Source organism: Maniola hyperantus, chromosome 10 (assembly GCF_902806685.2).
Source record: "Maniola hyperantus chromosome 10, iAphHyp1.2, whole genome shotgun sequence".
NCBI classification, from domain to species: domain Eukaryota; kingdom Metazoa; phylum Arthropoda; class Insecta; order Lepidoptera; family Nymphalidae; genus Maniola; species Maniola hyperantus.
Genome location: NC_048545.1, coordinates 12,802,831 through 12,825,845, shown reverse-complemented (window position 1 = coordinate 12,825,845; position 23,015 = coordinate 12,802,831). Strand labels below are relative to the sequence as shown.

The following is a 23,015-nucleotide window of genomic DNA, read 5'->3' as shown; positions in this document are numbered from 1 at the left end:
GTGGTATGGACCAATGGAGTAAAATGCGTCGGCGGGTTTCTATGCTGCCACGAGATCGGATCGTCAGTCAACCTTTTATTTCCCACGCGAATGAAAGAACGATACCTATGCACCTCCACACCACACCTCCCTTACACTGTATCCAGACCTCTTTCTGAGTCCCTAGACTCCCTAGCTATAGTTAGTTCGTACTAGAAACTTGAAAGACGACATCTGCAGAAATCAATCAATGAGCCGACAGCTTGTTTGCTACTACAGCTGGACATAAGCCTTACGGCCCTCCACCTTCCTCATTTTCCCGCTACCTTCTTAAGGCCAGCAGTCATGGAGGTAGCCGTAGACAGCGCTTGGTGGTACGCAGTCTACAATCCAGAACATGTCTGCCCCAGCAGTTTCTTACGGCAAACATGGCCTGCCAACTGTCACTACAACTTGCTAATTATATTAATAAGAATTCCCACCTGTAAACTAATGATGTCCGCTGAATAGTGTCTGATTTCGTCGAGGATGCCCTTTTTCCGATAGTCCCATTCTAACGCCCAGCTCGGGCAGTAGCCGTACATCTGTCTGGTCGCGTATTTGTCACACAATACGTTGTAGCACATCACAGTGAATATACCTGAAACGAAACGAAACACAAAATCAATTTTGTTTCAAGTGTGGGCACAATTTTACATCTATTTAATTAAATTAATAAAAAAAGCGAAGCTTCTTGCGTTGTATTTAAAATTTTAATTGTGTCTTGCTCATTTACATGTAAAACAATACGTCATGTTGCACAGTCTATGAGGTGCATTATATCATCGCGTCCCGCCCCCGATGAGAAGTTTCGGTACCAAAATATTTTATAAGTTTGTGCACAATTTTGCACATCATTTTATCGTCTTCTAAGAGGTGTTTATTATGATAGAATAAGATAGCCATATAATCAGAATATTACGCACGAGACTGGCCTGAGATTGAAAAAAACAGTAGGTACAGTATTTCCCCATTTCTTGCTAAGGTAATATTGTCTGTGTATAAGGTAATAAGCATGTGTCAGTAACTCAGTAGCCAACAAAATTGACTTGTTAAGTAATTAAATTGTCTTTAGGACCAAGGACATAAAATATGATACCCCATAGTTAAAAATAATCTGTGAGAGGCTGAATGCAATTTAGTAATAGGTATCCAAGCAATATAAATGATATACGATAAAAATTAGATCACACTTTTACAATGTTGTCGAATGCCAATTAGTAACCTGGTCGTGTTACTTAGTTATACAGTAGATGTAATCATCAGCCACTATATGATAGTCAGAATGACACTAACGACATGCCACTATAGTTAACCGATTTCATAAGGGGAAAAAACTGAAGATTCTCATACTGTGAAGTCAATGACACGAAAAAAAGTTAAGCAGCCGATACTGACAATGAAAACAAATAAAATCTTTATTGACTTCTAGTGCTAAGTTTATACAGAGTTGTGTTGCATTTATGTCATGTAACGTATCGAAGATAGTGAGAAGACTAAAAAAAATTGCAAAAAAAAAAAACCGACTTCAATAACCACCAACACTAAAAAGTAAAAAATAATTTAATTTATTACCCAATATATTATGTATACAAGAGTTATTGTAGTTCTATAGTAATATTTTGTGGAGCCGGTGCCAATTAGCCGCACGAACTGTCTATCTACTCTTCATAGTGTTTTGCTCTACATGGGCACCGACTACAAAAAATATTACTATAGAACTACTCAATGCGTTGTTGTAGTAGACAGTCTGTGCAGGACAAAAACAGAACAAACAGTTCCAAGTGCAATCTTACACTTATAATAGTCCCAATTAAATGTCACAAATCTACGCTCCACATACGTCGCAACCAGACCGAAGGATTGCCCCAAGACAATAGCTTTTGTTTTTCTAATCCCCAGTTTGCAATGTCCGACATTATCGTGAAACAAGTCGGACCTAATGATGACGCGTTTTTGCGACTTGAGCTGCAGGCGGCGAAAATAAGCTGTCTAGTAGCCATTTACAGGCAACAGTTAAGAATATTCCCACATGAGTTCTTTTCTTTCTATGTTACTTCTGTCTGTGAAAACTAGTAATCAACTTTACTTTTTGTATGTACTTACCCGTAAGTTTTCCTCTTAAATAAAAATGAAATAAAGGAAAGGAAAGAGTTCCCAGTGCGATCTTAGGGCTCCTTCAAATTAGCCACAAAATGTCGCGCGTAGGCAGCGCGGCTGCAGCGCTGCGGCCGCTCTGTTTTGTAAATCCTAATAATTTCGATCAATGAACTAATACACTGCTGCAGCTTGGGTGTAGCGCTGCAGTTGCGCGGCACTTTACGGCTAATTTGAAGGCGCTCTTACTCTAATAATCCCAATTAAATGTCACTTCAAGCACACTTTTGCCAGACCGAGGACAACCCCAAGACATAATAGCTTTTGTTTTTCTAATAGCTAGTCTGCAATGTCCGACATTATCGTGAACAAGTCGGACCTAATGATGACGCGTTATTGCAACTAGCTGCAGGCGGCGAAAATGAACTGTCTAGTAGCCATTTATAAATAAAAATAAAATAAAGGAAAGGAAAGAATTTCAGGTGCGATCTTAGGGCGCCTTCAATTTAGCCACAAAGTGTCGCGCTTCAGCCGCGCTGCTTTGTAAATCCATATAATTTCGATCGATGAACTGATACGCGGCTGCAGCGTGGGTGTAGCGCTGCAGTTGCGCGGCACTTTACGGTTGATTTGAAGGCGCCCTTACTCTAATAATCCCAATTAAATGTCACTTCAAGCACACTTTTGCCAGACCGAGGACAGCCCAAGACATAATAGCTTTTGTTTTTCTAATAGCTAGTCTGCAATGTCCGACATTATCGTGAACAAGTCGGACCTAATGATGACGCGTTTTTGCAACTAGCTGCAGGCGGCGAAAATGAGCCGTTTAGTTGCCATTAACAGCTGCGTTAAGCGCCCTACAGGCAGCAGTTTAGAATTTTGTTAAACGAGGTAATGACGTAAACACCTAGCAACGTAATCGATTATGAATCGCCACACTCGTTATCGATTACGGTAGTGCACTTAACACTGGGAACCGATTTAGTAAAGGTGGTAAAAGAAGTACCCACATAGGGAAGGTAAAACACATTATCGATATTTTCAAACAGCATCGTTGCTGATTAATATAAAAATATCTACATCCATATTTTATACTAGCTTTTCAAACCACAATTTAACCCCCATAGGCATTGAATTTTCAAAAATCCTTTCTTAGCGGATGTCTAAGTCATAATAGCTATTTGCATGAACATTAGTATAAGGTGTGTGTTGATAGATCAGTCAGTCAGTCAGTCGGTCAGCTTTCTTTTTATACATATATCTTATATAAGTATACATATTTCTAAAATAGTTTTACTTTGCTTAAAAAATCTAGTTATTGCTAAAATAATTCAGGCAGAATAACAAAGAGATGCGTTTATGGCTCAGTACAATCCAGCGACTTCTCTTACGTTAGTGTCAGCTTAGGTTTAGGTGTTATATGCTCATACATGATATAAAGCTAAGATACGTTTGGTCACGGATGTGTTTTCCTGGTAGTTAGAATTTATGATTCAGGAAAATCATGTCCTTATAAATTGCAACTTATTTAATTGCAACCGGCGACAATCTTCAACAGCAATTAATTTCCGAAGGCTTCATCTGCCTGGTTATTGATTTACCACATTAAACTGTGCCGTTTGCAACTTTTACAATTAACTCCACCATTCGAGGAAGTCTTCGTCTATAGATACCGTAATAAAGCCAGTTGTGTAAAATTCAATAGTAGCCAGTATTGTCTTTCGAACAGAACAGTCTAAAACAGGATATGCTAGTCTGCCAGTCTTTCGCCACCTGAAGGCTGAATCCAGCAGCTCCCTGCAACTCGACTTTCCACCTCTGCGTCTGTCAGCGCTGCGCTATCCGGTGCACCGTCCCAGCACCTTGGGATGGAATTCCAACGACTATCGATTCTTCGTACCATGTGTCCATTGCCACTTCAGCTTTGCAACCCGTTGAGCTATGTCAGTTACTATGGTTCTTCTACGGCTATCCACATTTCTGATTTGATAACGCAGAAAAATTCCAGGCATAGTTCTCTCCGTCACTCGCTGAGTGACTCATCTTTCTTATGCCATAGTACTGATGCTTTAAGTGCTAAAAAAGGTAGTAGCGAAATTCAGTCGAAAAAGATCGTCAATTCGTCAATCGTTCAAATCGTCAAGAGCCACGAGGCACGTTTCTTCCTCACTCCCGCTCATGCTAATCGGCGCAAAGTCAACGTCACCTGCGATCAATACGGCCGCAGCACGTGCTCCGGAGACGTCCATTGTATGCCCGATGAGTTGCCACGAGACGCGCCGCATGCCAAACGTGGCGAAACAATACAAGCATTGCTGATCGCTTTGTTTTGACGAGCAACGGGCGATTTGACTAACCACTATCCTCAAAATAATATTGATATTATTAAACAGTTTTTTTTCTTTTTTGGAAAAATGCTAGGTAATTTTTGGGCTTGACTGCAATCTCGTATAATTTAAAAATATTGATTTAAATTAGGCAAACTTATGTCTTAACTTTCATATTAGGTATGTCAGAGACTCTCCCATCGCATCGGTTCTACCTAAGAGCTGACAAGAAATACAACAAATACCTACACTTTAGTGACGATTTATCTACACAGGAAAAACCTTTCGAAACTATTAAACACGGCGATTCATACTCTTCTTTATCTTGGATTAATTTCCATACTCAGACGAGTTAACCACGACGGTTGTTTAATTAATTCAAATGGTTAGTATTTTCAATGATCATATCACACTGATTATAGACATCCTATTCGACAAATTTAAAAGAAAACTGTATTGAGGATATACATTCCATATCCTTGCATCCATTCTGGGCCGTGAACAAATTAAAAAAAAAAACACCCGTTTGGATTGTATGCGGCATCGTGCCAGAACGCTTAATAGCATGGCACCTGTTCCTTGCAAGGCAATCATATCTACTAGGGCGACGCGACGACCTCTCTGGCGCAGTTTTAAGCGCTGTGGTCTTAATAGTGGGAGGTCCCGGGTTTGATTCCCGGCAGGGGTGTGGAATTTTATAATTTCTAAATCTCTGGTCTGGTCTGGTGGGAGGCTTTGGCCGTGGCTAGTTACCACCTTACCGGTAAAGCCGTGCCACTAAGCAATTTAGCGTTCCGGTACGATGGCGTGTAAAAACAGGGGTATGGGTTTTTAATATACCAATGTAAAGGCTAAATAAAAACTGCCATACCCCCCCTTCCAGGTTAGCCCGCTTCGATCTTAGACTGCATCACCGCTTACCACCAGGTAAGATTGCAGTCAAGGGCTAACTAGTATTGGAATAAAAAAGGGCACCGTTGCGGAAAAGGTCGTCACATTTTTACAGTAGAAATGATATTACATTTTTATGGTCAGCGTTGATTCAACGAATAACGATCTCCCGCTGTTCTGACCAATGTCTACTCATGCGATAATCACGTTCCGCCTAAAACAAACTCTGTTTGTGCGGTTCACATTGATATCCGCGTCCAAATCCCCAAAGCTGGCTAGACGATGAACTGATACCGTTACAATAGTCGGTCACGCTCGCGTAATTATTTCCAATACTAATAATAGCAATAGGTACTACAAGCTCAAAAGCCGCGCAGCAATCCGCGTGGATATAAGAGTTTATAAGAGAACTCCAGTGGGAATTCATTGGTTATCCGTACAAGCAATCTCTGTGCCTTTCATCAAAATTCGCTTTCGGAATTTTTATTTTAGTAGATTCATGAATATTATGGTTGTACCTACCCAATTTTCATTCACGTTGGTCGACAATTAATTTAATTTATATGCTTTGCTACTGTCTGCAATTGCAGTGCTACTGTCGACCAGCGCCCCAAGTACGAAAGTTGTGATTATCACATTGCTACAATAGCAATTGATGTGATAGGCCGAATTTATGGTTTTCTTGCTGGGTGATTGCGATCGTCACACTATCTATCAAATACGTCATCCAAATAATTTAAAATGTGTGCGTCATCGACGCGTGAGGACTGTCCTGACAGGGTCCTGACTTACACAAGGATCATTAAAAGTGTTGTTTAAGCTACGAAGGATTTTCAATGGGATTGGTAGGATAAAGATCCTATTAGGTCATAGACCGGTGTGCTCGCCAATGTGACGCAAGACTCAATAGGTGCTAACAAGCTATATTTAGCACTGTCGGAGTACAGACCCAAGCTGTCGGCTCTCTGCTGTTACTGACCGCATCGACTCTATTGATTTCACCTTCAATTGATAGAGCCGTATCGCGCTGAATACTAACCGTCATCAAATGTGGTTTAAGCTTAAGAGAATTAGTAGAATAAATATGCTATTATCCAATAGCATATATAGACCGTATAAACGCTAATATGACGCAAAGAGTCTCGATAGATGCTAACAAGCTATATTTAGCACTAGTATAACCCAATTTGATTTAATTTACGCTAAAGTTAAACGTTAACCGTAACGTCATTTTAACTTCATCTGTCATACAACTAGACCAACCGACTAGGGTCAAATCTCAATTCGCAGTTTATCCGTGAAAAATGTTGTAGCCTGTCAAATCTGAACAAAATGTTGTAGCCTGTCAAATCTGAACAAAATGTTATTCAGATCCCGGTTAAATACATGTACGCAGAGGTCTAATTGAAAGATCAAAAATAATGCCCACTCTTCACTCGCGTGGCAATCGCGGCGCATAGCCTTGAATGTGGTTAATACTGTTGCACAAAATTTATAAACCACATATTTCCCCAGAACAAAACTAAAATGACAGATTTATCATTTTATCATATTATATGCTCCCAGCGGAAAAAGATAGCACTGATTTAGACCTGTCAATTTAATTTAGAGATTGTGTACAACAGAAGCAGCTACAGAAATTCTAGGCAAGCACGCTCCATCTTAGGCTACGTCATCACTTGCCAGCACGTCTGATTGCAGTTAAGCGCTAGTCTATTTTTAAAAAGAAGAGGCGTTAAACACAGCGTGGCTGATTGTTTTGCGCCGTTCACAGAATTTCGCTACGCGATCCGCACGCGAGTGAAGAGCGGGCATGAAGACGCAATTTAAACGTGACCGCACTGAGTGGACCATGTTTTTGTGGCAATCAATCAAACACCAAAGGAACAAAAAGCAATGATACTGGAAGGTCGGCAGAACAGAAATAATTTTTAAATTATTCATAACCAAATGTGAACAACAAAATAACTTCAAATCGCTGAGTTAGAACATAGAGCAATAATTCTCACGTTAAACGTCAACAAGATAAACTTGAAAACCAAAACCCGACTACGATCGTCGTAATAAACGCTGAAAATAAATATTATACTAAAATTGGGTTTCTCTCGCTTGCTATAGTTTAATAGTACTATACTATATTTATATTTGTGAACTCAGTATTTTTTCTTCTTTCATTTGACATCCCACTCGATACAATAGCTGAAAAATTGTTTTTAAAGATCGCTACTTTTTGGATATAACATCAGTCAGATTGTTTTGTTAGTATAAAATATAGATACATACATACATACATACATACATTACATAGACTGCCAAAATCATAACGCTTCTTTTTGGCTTTGCCGTAGTTAAACAAGCGCTCGTTATCAGATAATAATAACGAAGACATTAGCTAGGAGAATATCTTTTCACTCGTGTTACATTACTGTACAAACAATAACATTACTATAAGGGACAGACGAAGGCGACTAAGTGACAGACCATACTTTAAATTTACTCAGACTTACGCGTAAGATACAGAATGAATTACGCTTTATTTTCAGCTACTATACAAAAGGCAATAGGGTTTTGCGAGATGTTGCTGCTCTAGTAATATGGCAGCTCCCCGTTTTAAATACTAAAGTTGTATAATAAATACAGACGTAGTTATTTGTAATAGCAATTTGCATAAGAAAGGATGCAGCATACCTACTGAAACGTTGTTTGTATCGATTTTCAATACCACTGCGGCATATGGAGGAAGTTTTGTGGGAACAACACATGCTGGGGTATGCACATAAATGACAGCTAAATGTGGTTTGTAATCAACTTGCTTTATAACCACGAAGGTACGTTGCTAACTATATTATGTGCCTAGTATGAAAGCTTAGGATCGATGGAGATAAAAACATGTCGATGGAGAGAGCTATGCTCGGAATTTTGCTACGTGGTCAGAAAAACGGAACTCCGTTGAAGGACAAGAGTAACCGACATAGCTCAACGAACTGCTACGCTAAAGTGGCAATAGATAGGCCAGCCGGAGCACTTAGCTCGAGCCTCGAAGCATCAAATAGTAGACGTTAGGATACCAAGACGCTGAAATGGCTGTGCCGCAATGAATGGACACGAAATAAATACGGGAGTTTTGAAAGATTATGAAATAGACATGAAATGACACGATTCACAAGAAGCCGCTTAATATATTAAGCAGCAAGACACTAGGACCCAATTTCACAAAAAAAAACCCGTTTAGTTAAACATTGTAATGCTATCCCTTTTTGGCAGATGATATACGCGATTTTCAAAGAGGAGAATTACAAAGAGTGTTAAATCAAATCAAATGGTTTATTCAAAATAGGTAATAAATTACACTTTTTGATAGTCGGTTGTTGCATTTGTAAGATGATAATAGTGGAGATAATTTTTACGAGAAACTTAAAACTAAAGCTACGGGGGTTCCAAACTCGCCATTATCTAAACCATGATTAATTTGCTTGGTGAAATTAGGCATAAGTCTGCGTCCCAGCTATACCTACTGTTACAGTGTTGAAATCGCTTCGAGACTCAAGAAACCCATAGGTATGGACTATGGCCAGCAGTTGACATCCATCAATTGGGACGACGGCAAGGACAATCACGTACGTAATTGGCAACTTGAATTGTTTTGATAGTACCCAGGTTTTAATGGCATTAGGTACATATTAAGGCGCACTTAACTGCCATATAGAATTGAATTTTGAAAGCAACATGCATGAGCGCAAAAAAACATTAATATAATTATTTCATCTACCTGGACAGCCAAACAGATTTTTGATTTATAGTCAATCATCTCCGTAACAACCTGTGAATCGATTTGTACCCAGGTTCTTAGCTACTTACGCCCAAATAAATGCCAGATTAAAGAATTAATGGGCATTTTTATTATACAAAAACATCCTATACAAAAAGTATCAAAATTAATACAACATTCATTACGCCGCGTATGATCGTGAGTCATGCCAAATTGGAAGTTGCGATCCGTGAGAGTGTATCACTAGTACCCACTACCCATATTATAAATGCAAAAGTGTGTTTGTTTGTTGGTTTGTCGTTCAATAACGTCGTAACGGAGCAACGGATCAACATGATTTTTGCATGGGTATAGTTTAAGACCTGGGAGAGGGACATAGGTTACTTTTATCCCGGAAAATCAAAGAGCTCTCGCGGGATTTTTAACAACCTAAATCCACGCGGACGAAGTCGCGGGCATCAGCTAGTAAAAAATAATAAATTATTATTTGTAATTTATACGACAATCTGATCGCCCATTAATAGCCGAGCTGAGTCACACCGCACGCGGCGTATTTTTCATCCACCGAATTCGTTAAAGAAATACTAATGACATCATCAGCACACACATTTCTCAGTACTGCGTTACATACGGCTCATCTCGCGCTATGCACTCAGCACTGATCGCACATCAACCCACACCGCACGAAATAATCGTGCTGATCACTGCAAAAACGCATTAGGGACCTCGGGCACTGCGCGGTCACGGCCACGGCCAGTGGCCGCAGATAAAATATCGCAACTCACTAGTCACTACGCATCGTGCACTGTAACGACTTGCCAGGTGATCGTAACTATCTACGCATCGCGAACAAGGCTGCCTCGACCAACTGGTCACCAGAAACAAGCTAGGCCTAAAAGGTTTTGTGCGCATCTACTGTATACTGTGTGCGGATAAACGCCGCTAAGATCGCGGGTAACTGCGTGCCGCGCGGTTCTCCTAGTACCCCGCAGACGCTACAAGCGCACGCGCACTGCGAGTAACCATGCCCGCCACGAACGTATAGTAAAAGCGTCGTTACAATGTGCTACACAATTTTACATACATATCTGACAAGAATGCGGCGGACGCGTTCGAGAACCCCTCAGTGAGTTCTTAGCCTATGTACGCATCGGACGCGCCAATGAAATGTGAATAGCGTCAGTAATCTATGGTCGTCAGCATGTGCCACATTTACTTGACGCGGTAGCCGTATTGATTGCTTCATTAGCATTATTAAATGCTGGAAAATGCGGGAACAAACTACGAGTGCGGGCGGCGATTTGCAACGTGAATCGCCGAACTGCGGTGCGTTATTCACATAATATTGTTAAGTGTAATGTGTGTTAAGCTTTATGGAGAAAAGCTCAAAGGCTTTAGTTGCTACTAGATTGCGATTTGCGAATGATGATGTTTCCATAATGGGTACCGTATGAATTAATCAACTATTCTGTATTTAGTTTTGACTATCGGCCGTCTGCTATGTCTGACTCAGTCATAACGGAGACTATGATAGCATCGTGCTCTTCATCTAATACAATGGCAAGAGATAAAACGGATAAAACAAACGTCATAAACCGTTGTCCATTAAGTACTACATGACTTAACTCTCGTTATGATTATATTTGTTGGTTTTATTCTGTTTACATTTAGGTAATTCATAACAAAAAATCAACTAAAATATAGTCATAGTCAATTGTTGGCTTTTTATACGCTGGTATGTTTTTTTCCGTACCTCAAAAGGAAAAACGGAACCCTTATAGGATCACTTTGTTGTCTGTCTGTCTGTCAAGAAACCTACGGGGTACTTCCCGTTGACCTAGAATCATGAATTTGACGTAAGCTACTCACAAATTAGTCATTATTTTGACTAATTTTTTAAACTGGACACTTTCAACTAAAGATAAACCTGTGAAGATGATAGTACTGCCATTGGCGCAATTTGAATGGCATAAGTGGCCAAATTTAATTTAAATTTTGTGGGCAGACCCGTGTCTTGGACTTTAAAATTGCATGACAATATGGATCCAGGATGGGTACTAAAGTTGGGCATCCATCGACCAAAATTGTAATTCAAAATGAAGCACACACGATAGTATAATACAGTGTTAAAAATAGTCTTTACGTAGGTCGCGTTGCATCTAAAAACGCAAAATCAAGCCCGCCTCGCTGCCATCATGTCTCGAATATAATGGAAGGAGGCGCGAGCTGTCTATTGCCGATGCCATTACACAAGCATCTTGTATGCTGTCTTAGATGAATGGAGTACCTTTTTACACTTATGGCTTTCATAATATCATATTCTGCAATCAAAAGAGCTCTAAGCGAAGAAGTGCCAAAACTATCACCAGGTTATTTTTATTCAGATACAAGTTAGCCCTTGACTGCAATCTAACCTGTTGGTAAGTGATGATGCAGTCTAAGATGGAAGCGGGCTAAACTTGAAAGGGGTATGGCAGTTTTATTAAACCCATGCCCCTTTGGTTTGTAAACGGCATCGTACCGGAAGGCTAAATCGCTTGGCCTCCCCACCAGACCACAAATTTAGAAATTATAAAATTCCAAACCCCTGCCAGGAATCGAACCCGGGACTTCCCACTAACAAGACCACAATGCTTACCAATATATTATAATAATTTCCAATCTCTACCTATAATAGTTTACGAGATAGGTACAGCTCGCTGAAAGACGGACTGATGGACAGCGAAGGCTTATTAACAGGGTTCCGTTGGCACCCTTGGGTACGGAATACGGATTACGGACCGGATACGGATAAATGGCATAGAAGGTAAAACCGATCTGCCACCAGATGAATAGCATACCTTGTGTTATCTAAGAAGCGGTAGAGTCTAACGAGTCTAACTAAATCACTCTGGTTAAATTCTGTTGCTGCAAGCATTTGTATGGTGTATTATAAATGTAAACACCGTAAACAACACCTAGACATATCCTAGAGTCACGGATGCGAGGAGGCCGCAGCCAATGTCTCTCATTGTGCATTGTTCCCCGAAAGGCCAACGAAGGGCATTTCCTCTCTTCCTGGGCCACTTGACCGTGAGCTTGATTGAGCGCAATTGTATTTCCTAAAGTGGCTCCCAAACGGGTTCTAAAAATTGCTTGCTAATTACAATCTGGGAGTGTTATAAGTAAAATAAAAGTAATATTTTTCAGTGACTTAAGTGTTCATTGTTGTACTACTGTGTTGTTGTACCATTAGACAGTTCCCCCAAATAATTCACCACATCTTGCAAGCAGCTAGCTCAGCAAGAAAATAAAATTATCAACATTTTTATTTAGTGTGATAAGCGAATAGACGGCAGCATCGTGGCCGGACCCGTAAGGCACTATCGGCATTTTTTCTTATTCCAGTAATTGACTAGTCCATGAGGATTTTTAACTTTCTGCATTTTAATTCCTATCATCCCAAAACCATTTCTTAGAGTTACAAATATATTGTATACCTACTTGTATATCTTGTCAGCTCAAGGCAGTCAGGCTACTGTAGATGATATAGATTGCAGTCAAAATTAGTTCAACCTAGTACCTAACCAGAGACTGGCTGATAATGATCCAAGTTATACCGTATCATTTCCAAAAGGCATGTTACGTAATGAGATATTCGTGACTGCAAAGGACGGATACGTTTCGTTAAAATTTGATCGTGTAAGCTCAATATCATGCCTACCGTCGGGGTTTGGGAACGTAATGACCTTCTGGCATTCTCTGTCCTTGCAAAAGGATAAATGTTTTTTTTTTTTTTTTTTTTTTTTATTTATAACAAGCGTAGGTACACCAAATATTTACATTATTATTTTCTCGCCAAACTGGTGAGCCAGTTTGTTGGCGAGCTGGCGCTCCTTAAAAATAACTATAATCTACGTATTAAATTGTACTTATATATGTAAACTTATATTCTAACTTATAAACTTATACTCAGATTAAGGATTGATCGCTGCAGCGAAATGAACGCTTTAGAGATCAATCCTCAATCTGAGGTAACAAACAAAATAAACTAAAATAAAAAACAAATAATGATAATAAATTGATAATAAATTAAACAGTAAGGGGGTCCCTAAGGAAGTGTTCCTTTAACTTTTTCTTAAGCACCCCCTCACTGACCTTATTCTCTTCCCTTAACCACTCTATGCCGTTGTAAATTTTAGGTACCAAATATTCACTTAACCTTTCACCGTAGTAGTTACAGACTTTGGGTAACATGAATCTTGTCTTCCTATTACTTCTAGCGTTATCCCTAAGCTTCGTGGGGTTTTTAAATTTTTTTGAAAAATAATGTTCTCTAGCTATTAGGTAATCTACTTTACTATGTACAGGCAATATTTTTAGATCTTTAAAACACATTCATAGTTCCCTTTATACTTTTTTTTCTCTTTTTTTCCTAGAATGTGTTTTAAAAGTCTAATTTGTAATTTTTTAATTTCGTTTAGGTAGGTACTAAAAGTTCTTCCATAAATACTAAGGCCATAGTTGATAACTGAGTCAGCAAGTGCGTAGTATACAACTAGTTTTGTACGTTTACTTAGCACTCGATCGAGATGATAAAACTTACCTAACACCGACCTCAGTTTGTTGCACACCTGCCCCACGTGAGTTTTCCAATTGAAATTTTGATCTATGTGCAACCCTAGGTACTTGTATTTATCTACATATTGTAGCTGCTGGCATGCGCACGAGATCTTATTATTATGCAAGCAGTCATAACTATGACCAACTATACCTATATCTTTATATTTAACTGTCTTAGCCTGTCTGTTATATGGCGAGTATATATGTATGCATTTTGTTTTTTCCATATTTATAATTATCCCATTATCATGCGCCCATTTATTTACGTTTTCAAAATCTGACTGGATGTTATCGCGCGCCTCGCTCACGTCCTTTGACGCGTACATCAAACACATATCATCGGCATACATATATACTCGACACTTCTTGATCACGTTAACCACACTATTGACGAGCATCAGGTAGCCCACTGGCCCATAAATTGAGCCAGTCGGTACACCCAATGACACGTTCCACTCGTCACCCGTTGTCCCATCGACCGCGGTGCGTATAGTTCTGTCCGATAGGTAGTTACGGAACCACTTATTTGTCGCACCGGCAATGCCACACTCCTGCATGGCTAAGAGTAATACATCCTTGTCTAGGGTATCAAAAGCCTTCTTATAATCTATAAAAAGAGCTAAATCCTGCTTTCCACTATTCAGATTGGAGTTAACTTCGTTTACAAACTGATTGAGAGCCGTAGCAGTGCGTATAAAAGCCGTTGTGCACAGGCTATAGTTATTTGCGTCTTAATCCGAGAGATAATTGGGAGATTTTCTACGTTTCGGCACACGAATTTCAAAGGGAACGTTATTAAGTCACATTCTAAAGAGGCACTAGAATATAAGGGCGCAATGAGACAATGAACCTCATTGATTATAAGAAAAATCTTTTTCGAAGTTACTTCTGCACAAAAATTAACTAAACATGTATAATCGTGGGCACTATAAAATAAAAGAACCTGTCAACTCCGCCGTAGTTACAAATTCATTATTTAAAAAAACATCTTAAAAACTGCTTTGAAAGCACTGAAAGTACCTAACTGAAATGAGGTAGTACGAATTTTCAAAAATTCTTTCTTAGCGGATGTCTACGTCATAATAGCTATCTGCATGCCAAATTTCAGCCGGATCCATCCAGTAGTTTGAGCTGTGCGTTGATAGATCAGTCAGTCAGTCCTATTAATTGTTATTTTTTTGTAATTTGTTTTTGTAATTTAGAAGGCTAAATGAAAATCTATTTTTGATCAACTAAGCAAATTACTTAAGTCCCGTTAGCCGAGCGAAGGATTCGTTTAATTACAAAATAACGGCTATAAGCAGCGCAAACGTTTAAGTTCACTTTGCTATTAGTGCAAAGCGAGATAAATTGTACAATGGCCAACTCTAAATTATTTACGGTCTTTTACCGTCAATATAGGAGGCAGACGGTAGAAAGTACGATGGCAATAAGAGAGATTAATTGTATTTAATAATAAGTTTAATCACAACTCCTACATAACCGCAACTCAATTAGTTTATACCACTTTTACTTTGAACTTGATTTAATTCTACCATTGAGAGTAGAGATAATTGTATTATTAAAACTTAAGAAACACATCAAAAATTGCCAAAATAAACCCATACATATTAAAGGTCCGGAAATTGCTATTGCGCTGGAACCATGTCTCATTATCATCGAAATGAAGTCATTTGACGTATATTTAAGTAAAAATATACCATCAGCTCGGAACTTCAGTCTAGTGCTGACGTCACTAAAATGGCGGCCACGCGCATTAGCAATTTTCGGGACTTATACCTAGATATTCATATTATATATATCAAAGTTATCTGTCTGTCTGTTCATGTCTGTGTATGTGTGACAGAACTGATCTTGACGAAAAGGACATACCGGAGATAGGCAGAGACTCCTATCTATTTTTTATACCAGAAATAGGTACACCGTATTCCCAAGAGAAATAAGAAAATTTTAAAATTCAATTTTACGCGGACAAAGTCACTGGCAATTTTACTTGAGAAGTCTGATAAATAATTTATTGACACCTCGCTTATTTGCTCCTAGAATATTCATTGTTTTATTACAAAAGTTGAGGTGACAATAATGGAGGAGAGAACAATATAAAAAGTAATATAATGTTGCAAAATGTGCGTATCATACGAAATACGAGTATAAGTGAACATGTATTACCTCACACACAGCTCAGGGTAACAGCCGACAGTGAAACAAAGGTGAAAGGCTGTGATCAAACGTTTTGCACGCTCGATTCTCAGCTTTGATTTATGCAAATTAGGTGTACATACGGCAAGCCCTCGCATGCTTCATCTATGAACCATAGTACTATTACTTTAGAGGTCAAATCACAATAGCAAGAGATCAGATTGGTATCTATAGGCCCTGTATTGTGCCTATATGGTGTATGTGTTAGCTGTTATAGTCCGTGACGGCAGGATGCAACGCCAATTGAAGAGCAAAACAATTTATTTCATATGCTTTCGTTATTTTCAAAAGCCGCGCCCTTTTAATTTCATGGTTCATTTAGTATTCCGTATAAGAGAACTAAAATACAGCATTACATTAGGGAATTTGTTTAACCTTTAAATTAAATACAGTAATTTTGTTATTCATGGATATTACTTTTTTAGGGTCCATAGTTCATCCAAGATCAACAATCTTCTTTGTCCTCTGTAGTCCTTGAGGATAAAAAGGCACGACAAAAAATATCGACATCATAGATAAACATCGGTTTTATTTGAGTTATGTTTGTTTGTCTAGTCACGATAGTTCAAGTTCAAGCATACCGAGGATATTGTTTATTAAACCAATTAAAAAAAACAAGTCCTAAAATTTAAATTTAAAACCTACTATAGAATATACATAACATAAACACCAACCAAGTCCTCAATATCTGTTCCAAATATCAAAAATAGAGCAGTGGTCCAAGTTAACACGTCTTTAGTAAGGATTTGGTCAATGTTGCAAATGTAGTACAATTGTAAGATAGAATTGCCGTTTTGCAGAAGAATCAATGATGAATATGAATCTTCAATAACAGGATTTTTCATTAAATGTAAACTCCTACAAATTACCGAGATGAAGACTTAAGTTATGGTAGGTATAGGTAGTAAATTGAAATTAATTTATTATTACCATGGAGGATTATGATCGAGGAACCGCCCATACATACCGCCTGGCTACCAAAGCATACATGAAGATGTATACCGCAGAGGTTAATTTGAATAAAGATAAGAACATTTTACGAACAGCACCACCCGCCGTAGAGTCATACACATAAAATTGAATCTACCTGCAGATACGGCACGCTTACATTAATACGCGATCGTGCTTTCCGTAAAAAAATGTGAAGATAAGTAAGAAACCTTTACCATATTATCATCATCAACCGATAGACGTTCACAGCTTGACCTTCTAGGTAGGTAGACTTGTAGGGACTTCCACACGCTACGGTCTTGCGCGGCTGAAACCAACGGCTCCCTGCGACTCATTTGATGTCGTCTGTCCGTCCTAGTGCGGGTTCTTCCAACCTTTACCGCTTGACCACAATCACTTGACCAGACCAGAACATACTTGGCTAGAAGATCTAAGACAAACAGGAAAAATTGAAATGGCAATCGGGGAGGGAACGCCCCGATTGCCATTTCGACCCCGCTCAACCCCCGCGCTAAGTGCGGGCGAACGCGGGTGACGTGCGGGTGTGCGGGGCGCCCCCCTGCCTCATACCGCAGATTGCTATCACAATCTTTCGCGGACTATACATATTTTTATCGAAGTAAAGACAGACGTAGGTAGCCTACTTGTTTTAAAAAACAAGTCGAAATACGATGTCATACTTATCGGAGAGAGGCTGAATTATTATCCTGAAGACTCCAGAAAACATGTCTTTATCAATTTAAATAAGGATGTTAACCGCTTGACTTACTATCGAGCAAAACGGACAGTATATGGATGACTAGCTGATGCCTGCGACTTTGTCCGTGTGGAATTAGGTTTTTTAAAAATCGCGTGGGAACTCTTTGATTTTCTGGGATTAAAAGTAGCCTATGTCACTCTCCAAGGCTTTATCTATCTATTGTCATTCAAAAAATCACGTCAATCCGTTGCACCGTTGCGACGTGATTGAAGGACAAACCAACAAACACACACACCAGCAAACCAATAAACCAACAAACAAACACACTTTCGCATTTATTTAAGGGTACTGATGTAATTATGAGAATTCCGTCTATGCAATATGAATAGCTACACAGCATGAATATGAAACAATGAGGCAAACACTGTATAATTAATCTCTTGATCATACTATTATGGACTATTAGGAGACCCGTCCTCAGTAGTGGGCCGGCAATGGGTTGATCATGATATAGAAAAAAAACAGAGGAAATTATTTTAACCTAATACCACTGATTCAAGAAATTAAATCATCAAGCTAACATCTTCCATCATACGAGTTTTCTAATAAGTAAAAATAGACAGTTTATTTAAAAAAATAGTTGAAACGATATCCGGACTATCTATATATCTAAGGGGAAAAGCTGACTGACTGACTGACTGATCTATCAACGAACAGCTCAAACGTGTGAAGCTCAGATCAGGCTGAAGTTTGGCATGCATAGCTATTATGGCGTAGACATCCGCTACGAAAGCATTTTTGAAAATTCAATCTCAGGGGGTTAGTCATTTGTGTAGTCCATGTCCATGCCACGCGGACCTATTCGCAGACATAAGTTAGTTCTGGAATGTAAGTAGTAAGAAGAAGTGCAAGTATCAAGGATTGTTCAATTTGAAATTCTCTGAGAAGATGTTGTAGGGCGTTCCGTGGTCTGTTATTTATGGGTACTTCAATGAGCCGCACCTATAAGACTTACGAGCCACCACGACGCACTTGGTGCATAATTAACGACAGAACTTGTTCGCGATTATTCTATTAACGCTTTTTAATAAATGTCTGCGTGTTTATTTGTCTTTAACACGTAAGATGAATGCCGGTTGTTGGATTATTAATTGTTTCATTTGCAAAAGTGTGATCTGTGATCGAACGGTTTTTACTTAATAAAACAAAAAGGGTGAAACACAAGTTTGTATTATGTATCTTTGTAAGTAAAACAAAAAAACTGGCCAAGTGCGAGTCAGGCTCCCGCACCGAGGGTCCTGTACTACAGTCGTATTTTTTCGACATGCACGATAATTAAAAAACTATGATGCATTAAAATAAATAAAAATCTGAATGCACAGGTAAAGCCCTTTCATATGAAACCCCACTTGATATAGTTATCTTACTTCGAAAATTGAAAATACCAATTATTAGTTCATCATCATCATCAGCCTATTATTAGTTCATGACCACAATTTTTTTTTTTGTGTGATGTAACCCTAAACTCACGGTTTTCAGATTTTTCGCCTTATGTCTGCTATAAGACGGAGAAGGAGGACCAAAAAGCGCATGTACTCACATGTAGGACGACTCCTATTCGGTCGCGTCAAGGGGATCCAAGGCCTCTGTGGTGGTAAGGTGGCAGTAACTGGAACAAATGATAATTACAATTAGCATAAATTGATAACCATCAAAGAAATTAAGCCGAGTTTCTCGCTGGTTGTTCTCGGTAGGAAAGGCATTCCGAACCAGTGGTAGATACATATGACGGTTCTAAAGTAGGTACTTGTAAAAGTTTAATTGAATAAAAAATATTTTTATTTATTTATTGTACGAGTAATTACCAACGATTAGTAATGACGAACGAAATCTCCAGAACGATCGGTTCGGTCTACAGTTTTTGAGGACAAAAAAGTTATTCAGTATCTGCAGCAAAAACTGCGATTCGTAAATCGTGCATCATAGCTATATCCCATTTCGAATGTATTTGCAATTGCTTTTATCGTCGGCTTCATATTTCGGAGAAGGCAAAAAACCCGATTAATCCCATGCTAAATTATATCGGCATTTTCGTTTACGTACAAACTATTGATAAAAAGTTTTTTTGAACTTTTTATATTGCACTCGAAAAGATATAAAACTTTGGAGAAAAAAGAATAGTCAAGGCCTCCTGTACTCAGTATTCAGATATAAAATTGTGAGTTCACGAGAATTTATATTAAGATTAAATCCCCATGTCACACATTTATAATATAGACTTTCAATAAAATCACAAGATCATAATATTTATAAATTTATTATCACAACAAAGATGCGGGTTTAATTCAATCTTTTGTTGAAGGTGAAAATAAGAAAATGCCTGTGAAATTAAACGATAGATTGTCAAATGTCTCATGAGCCATGGTTTAAAGCTTTTATTATTGGTCTAACGGTATCAGGAAAAGTATTATAGTTTAAGAAAAATAAAAAAGTGTAATAAAAACACCATTGTATTTAAATTGGTATACAATGAGATGGGAGAAATGGGATGCTCTACATTCTTTTGATTTTCTATTTAGGACAGATAGAAGTGACAGTTGCAAGCTATTGATCTTCCATCAAGTAGTAATTATTACATTACTAATCACACAAGATCTGAAAGTATTTGAAGTTTTGTTAATTTATGCAGAAAAATTCAATGTTTGATATAAGTTTGTGGGAACGCTCTTTGTTTTAAATATTGACCAGCTAATAAAAGCATACTCACTTCCTTGTAGGAGTATGCCTGATTAGTTTCAGGCCCTCAGAAGTCCTTATTCATGTATTTTATTTGTAAAGTTATCTAAATATTATCACCACATCACAGTGTTTTTTTTTGAATACTACTATCAAAATCTTCGTTTGAATAATGAAATTAAACGTCTCCGTAAGTTTAAAAGTAGTAATTAATATGTGGTAAGGCAAAGTTACTTAACAAAAAGAGGTTTATAGTTTCTAGCGTGAAACGACATCGGTGCTGATGAAGGACACTTCTAACCGCAGTCGATGCATTTGCTACAGTTGGCAGGGTTTCCACTATAAAGTATAATTTCAAAATATTTGCACAAAAACAAAGGCGAAAATAAAGTTGACTGTAACAAAAGTTGTGGTGCAAGACATTAGAATAACTATTGCCTGTCCATGCATCGAAAATTGCATAGTCAAAAATGACTAAATACAAATACGCAAAACAACCAACACCTACTGAATAGTTTTTGTATTTGAAATCTATACGGAACCCCTGACACAATTGCGAGGATAGCACTCGCATTTCACCATTACGATTGAAAGCTTTTGTTTGTTAAAAACATTCTGTCATATCAGATAAGCGATAGGAATCAGCGCTCATCAGTTATTTCGTTCGAGGCGTTCTTGTCGCTGGGTTCGGTGGGCGTATAGCGGATCATGTCGTGTTTATATTGCCCATAGAAATTTGAATAATTTGCTAAAGGCACTTTCAGACATTTATGTATTTAGTGTAAAGCTTGTTGATATTCCTGTTATGATTTATCTATATCTATTTATTGTTTATTCTTCACTTAACCAATTGAGGTTTTACTTGGCAGTTCCAAAGCAATTAACGACAAAGCAGATTACTAATTAATTAATCCAATTTACGATTTCGTACGACATATTAAGTATAATTTCCAGATTTCATTTAATTATAACATATTTTTTTTAAAGATTATAATATCGATACGTACTTAAACAAGTTTTCCATGTAAATCATACTATCCTACTAATATTGAGCCTCAATAGCTCAACGGGTAAGGGGTGGACTGAAAACCGGAAGGTCGACGGTTCAAACCCCGCCCGTTGCACTATTGTCGTACCTACTCCTAGCACAAGCTTGACGCTTAGTTGGAGAGGAAAGGGGAATATTAGTCACTTAACTTGGCTAATATTCTTAAAAAAAAAACAATTATAAATGTGAAAGTGTGGATGTTTGGATGTTCGTTACTCAATCATGCAAAAACGGCTGAACGGATTTGGATGAAATTTGAAATGTAGATAGATTATACCCTGGATCAAGACATAGGCTACTTTTTATCCCGGAAAATCAAAGAGTTCCTGCGGGATTTTTAAAAACCTAATTCCATGCGGACGAAGTCGCGGGCATCAGCTAGTTGTAACTAAATGTGTAACACTTTGAAAAAATGGATTACTGTAAAACTGCGCGCCATTGCATGGCAGATGGTAATTGGACTTTTTTAATTCTAAGACACTATTGTACTACATAGAATTTTGCAATAAAATCGGTCAACTAGAACCAGAGATACAGCTTGAGCCAAATTTCATGAATGCAAAGCTGAAAGAAAATTTAGTTATGTTGTTTAAGAACAAAATCGTAGAGTAGTAATAGGATTACTTTGTGGTCTACACACGTGCTTTAAGAGACGATTTAAATCTAGGCTTGGTGTCTAAAGACTTTAATAAAGGAATTTTCAGCAGAAGAAAAGAGTTCGCTGGATAGTAAGTACAAATCAAGTTAAATGAGCAGTACCTGACACAATAAATCCCATAGCATCTAAACAGTGTCGATTCGTAGGTACGTTAAAGGATAATTTTATTTTTATTATAAGTCTATCGTTTGCGGTTGAAGACAATCATGCTTTTTGGAAAGCAATGATGATGATATATTTCTTTAGCTTGAAGCGCGCTTGCTAAGATTATTAACTGTGAACCCAATACTCATTGTCGACATCCCAACAGTCTTGCAACTCTGCTAGCGGAGGCGTCGTCGGGCGGTGCAGCGCGCTGTGCGCAGGCGCGGGCGTCATCTCATTACCCTTTGTAATTAGGCCCGTAGGCTGCGCCGGCCCTGCACTAAATCACGACAATGTTAGCATGCGAGCGGCGGCGTCGCGGCATAGCTCGCAACACAATACCCGTTTATGGATGTGTTATTGAATATTAAACGCTAAAAACGCCCCGACCGGCCGCCGCCTGATGGATGTCCTTTTCGTAAACAATACTAAAATTGAGGTTCGTTCACACTTGAACAAAGGAACCGAATGGTTTTTTCCAAGGCTGAGGTACCGCAACTTAAAAGATATTCAAATGATGCAGGAACGTGCTGTGGGAAAGGCAGAATAGGGAGTAGAACCGATTAACATACAGCTGACTGCTGAAGTGCTGGCGAAAGGGTCAAATCCAAAGGAAAACTTTGGATCACTGATACATTTAAAATCACTAAGCTACACCACACTGCCTTTTCACCAAGGTTTTTTTATTTAAATCTGATATTTTGTATGGGGCTTTTACAGATAATCTATATGCCAGCCCCATCGTTACAAACTAAATTAAAATCAAACTACATAATTAAACCTAAAACTATGAAGGACTAGATGGTGAGCCCACTAACAAGATCAATTCATGCCTCAATATCGCACTGTGTAACTCTGCCTTAATGAACCAACCA

General features: G+C 38.4%; 1 protein-coding gene across 3 annotated transcripts in view; it reads right to left on the bottom strand.

The window, feature by feature from the left end:
- twin (CCR4-NOT transcription complex subunit 6-like twin) overlaps positions 1–23,015 on the bottom strand; it is a 291,402-nt gene that overhangs the window by 19,841 nt on the left and 248,546 nt on the right. For all 3 annotated transcript variants that reach the window (XM_069501501.1, XM_034972835.2, XM_034972836.2), the window contains 2 exons: positions 19,155–19,223; positions 462–619 (listed from right to left, as the gene is read on the bottom strand). In XM_069501501.1, the coding sequence (XP_069357602.1) occupies positions 462–619; positions 19,155–19,223 (227 nt within the window). The remainder of the gene's footprint in view (positions 1–461; positions 620–19,154; positions 19,224–23,015) is intronic.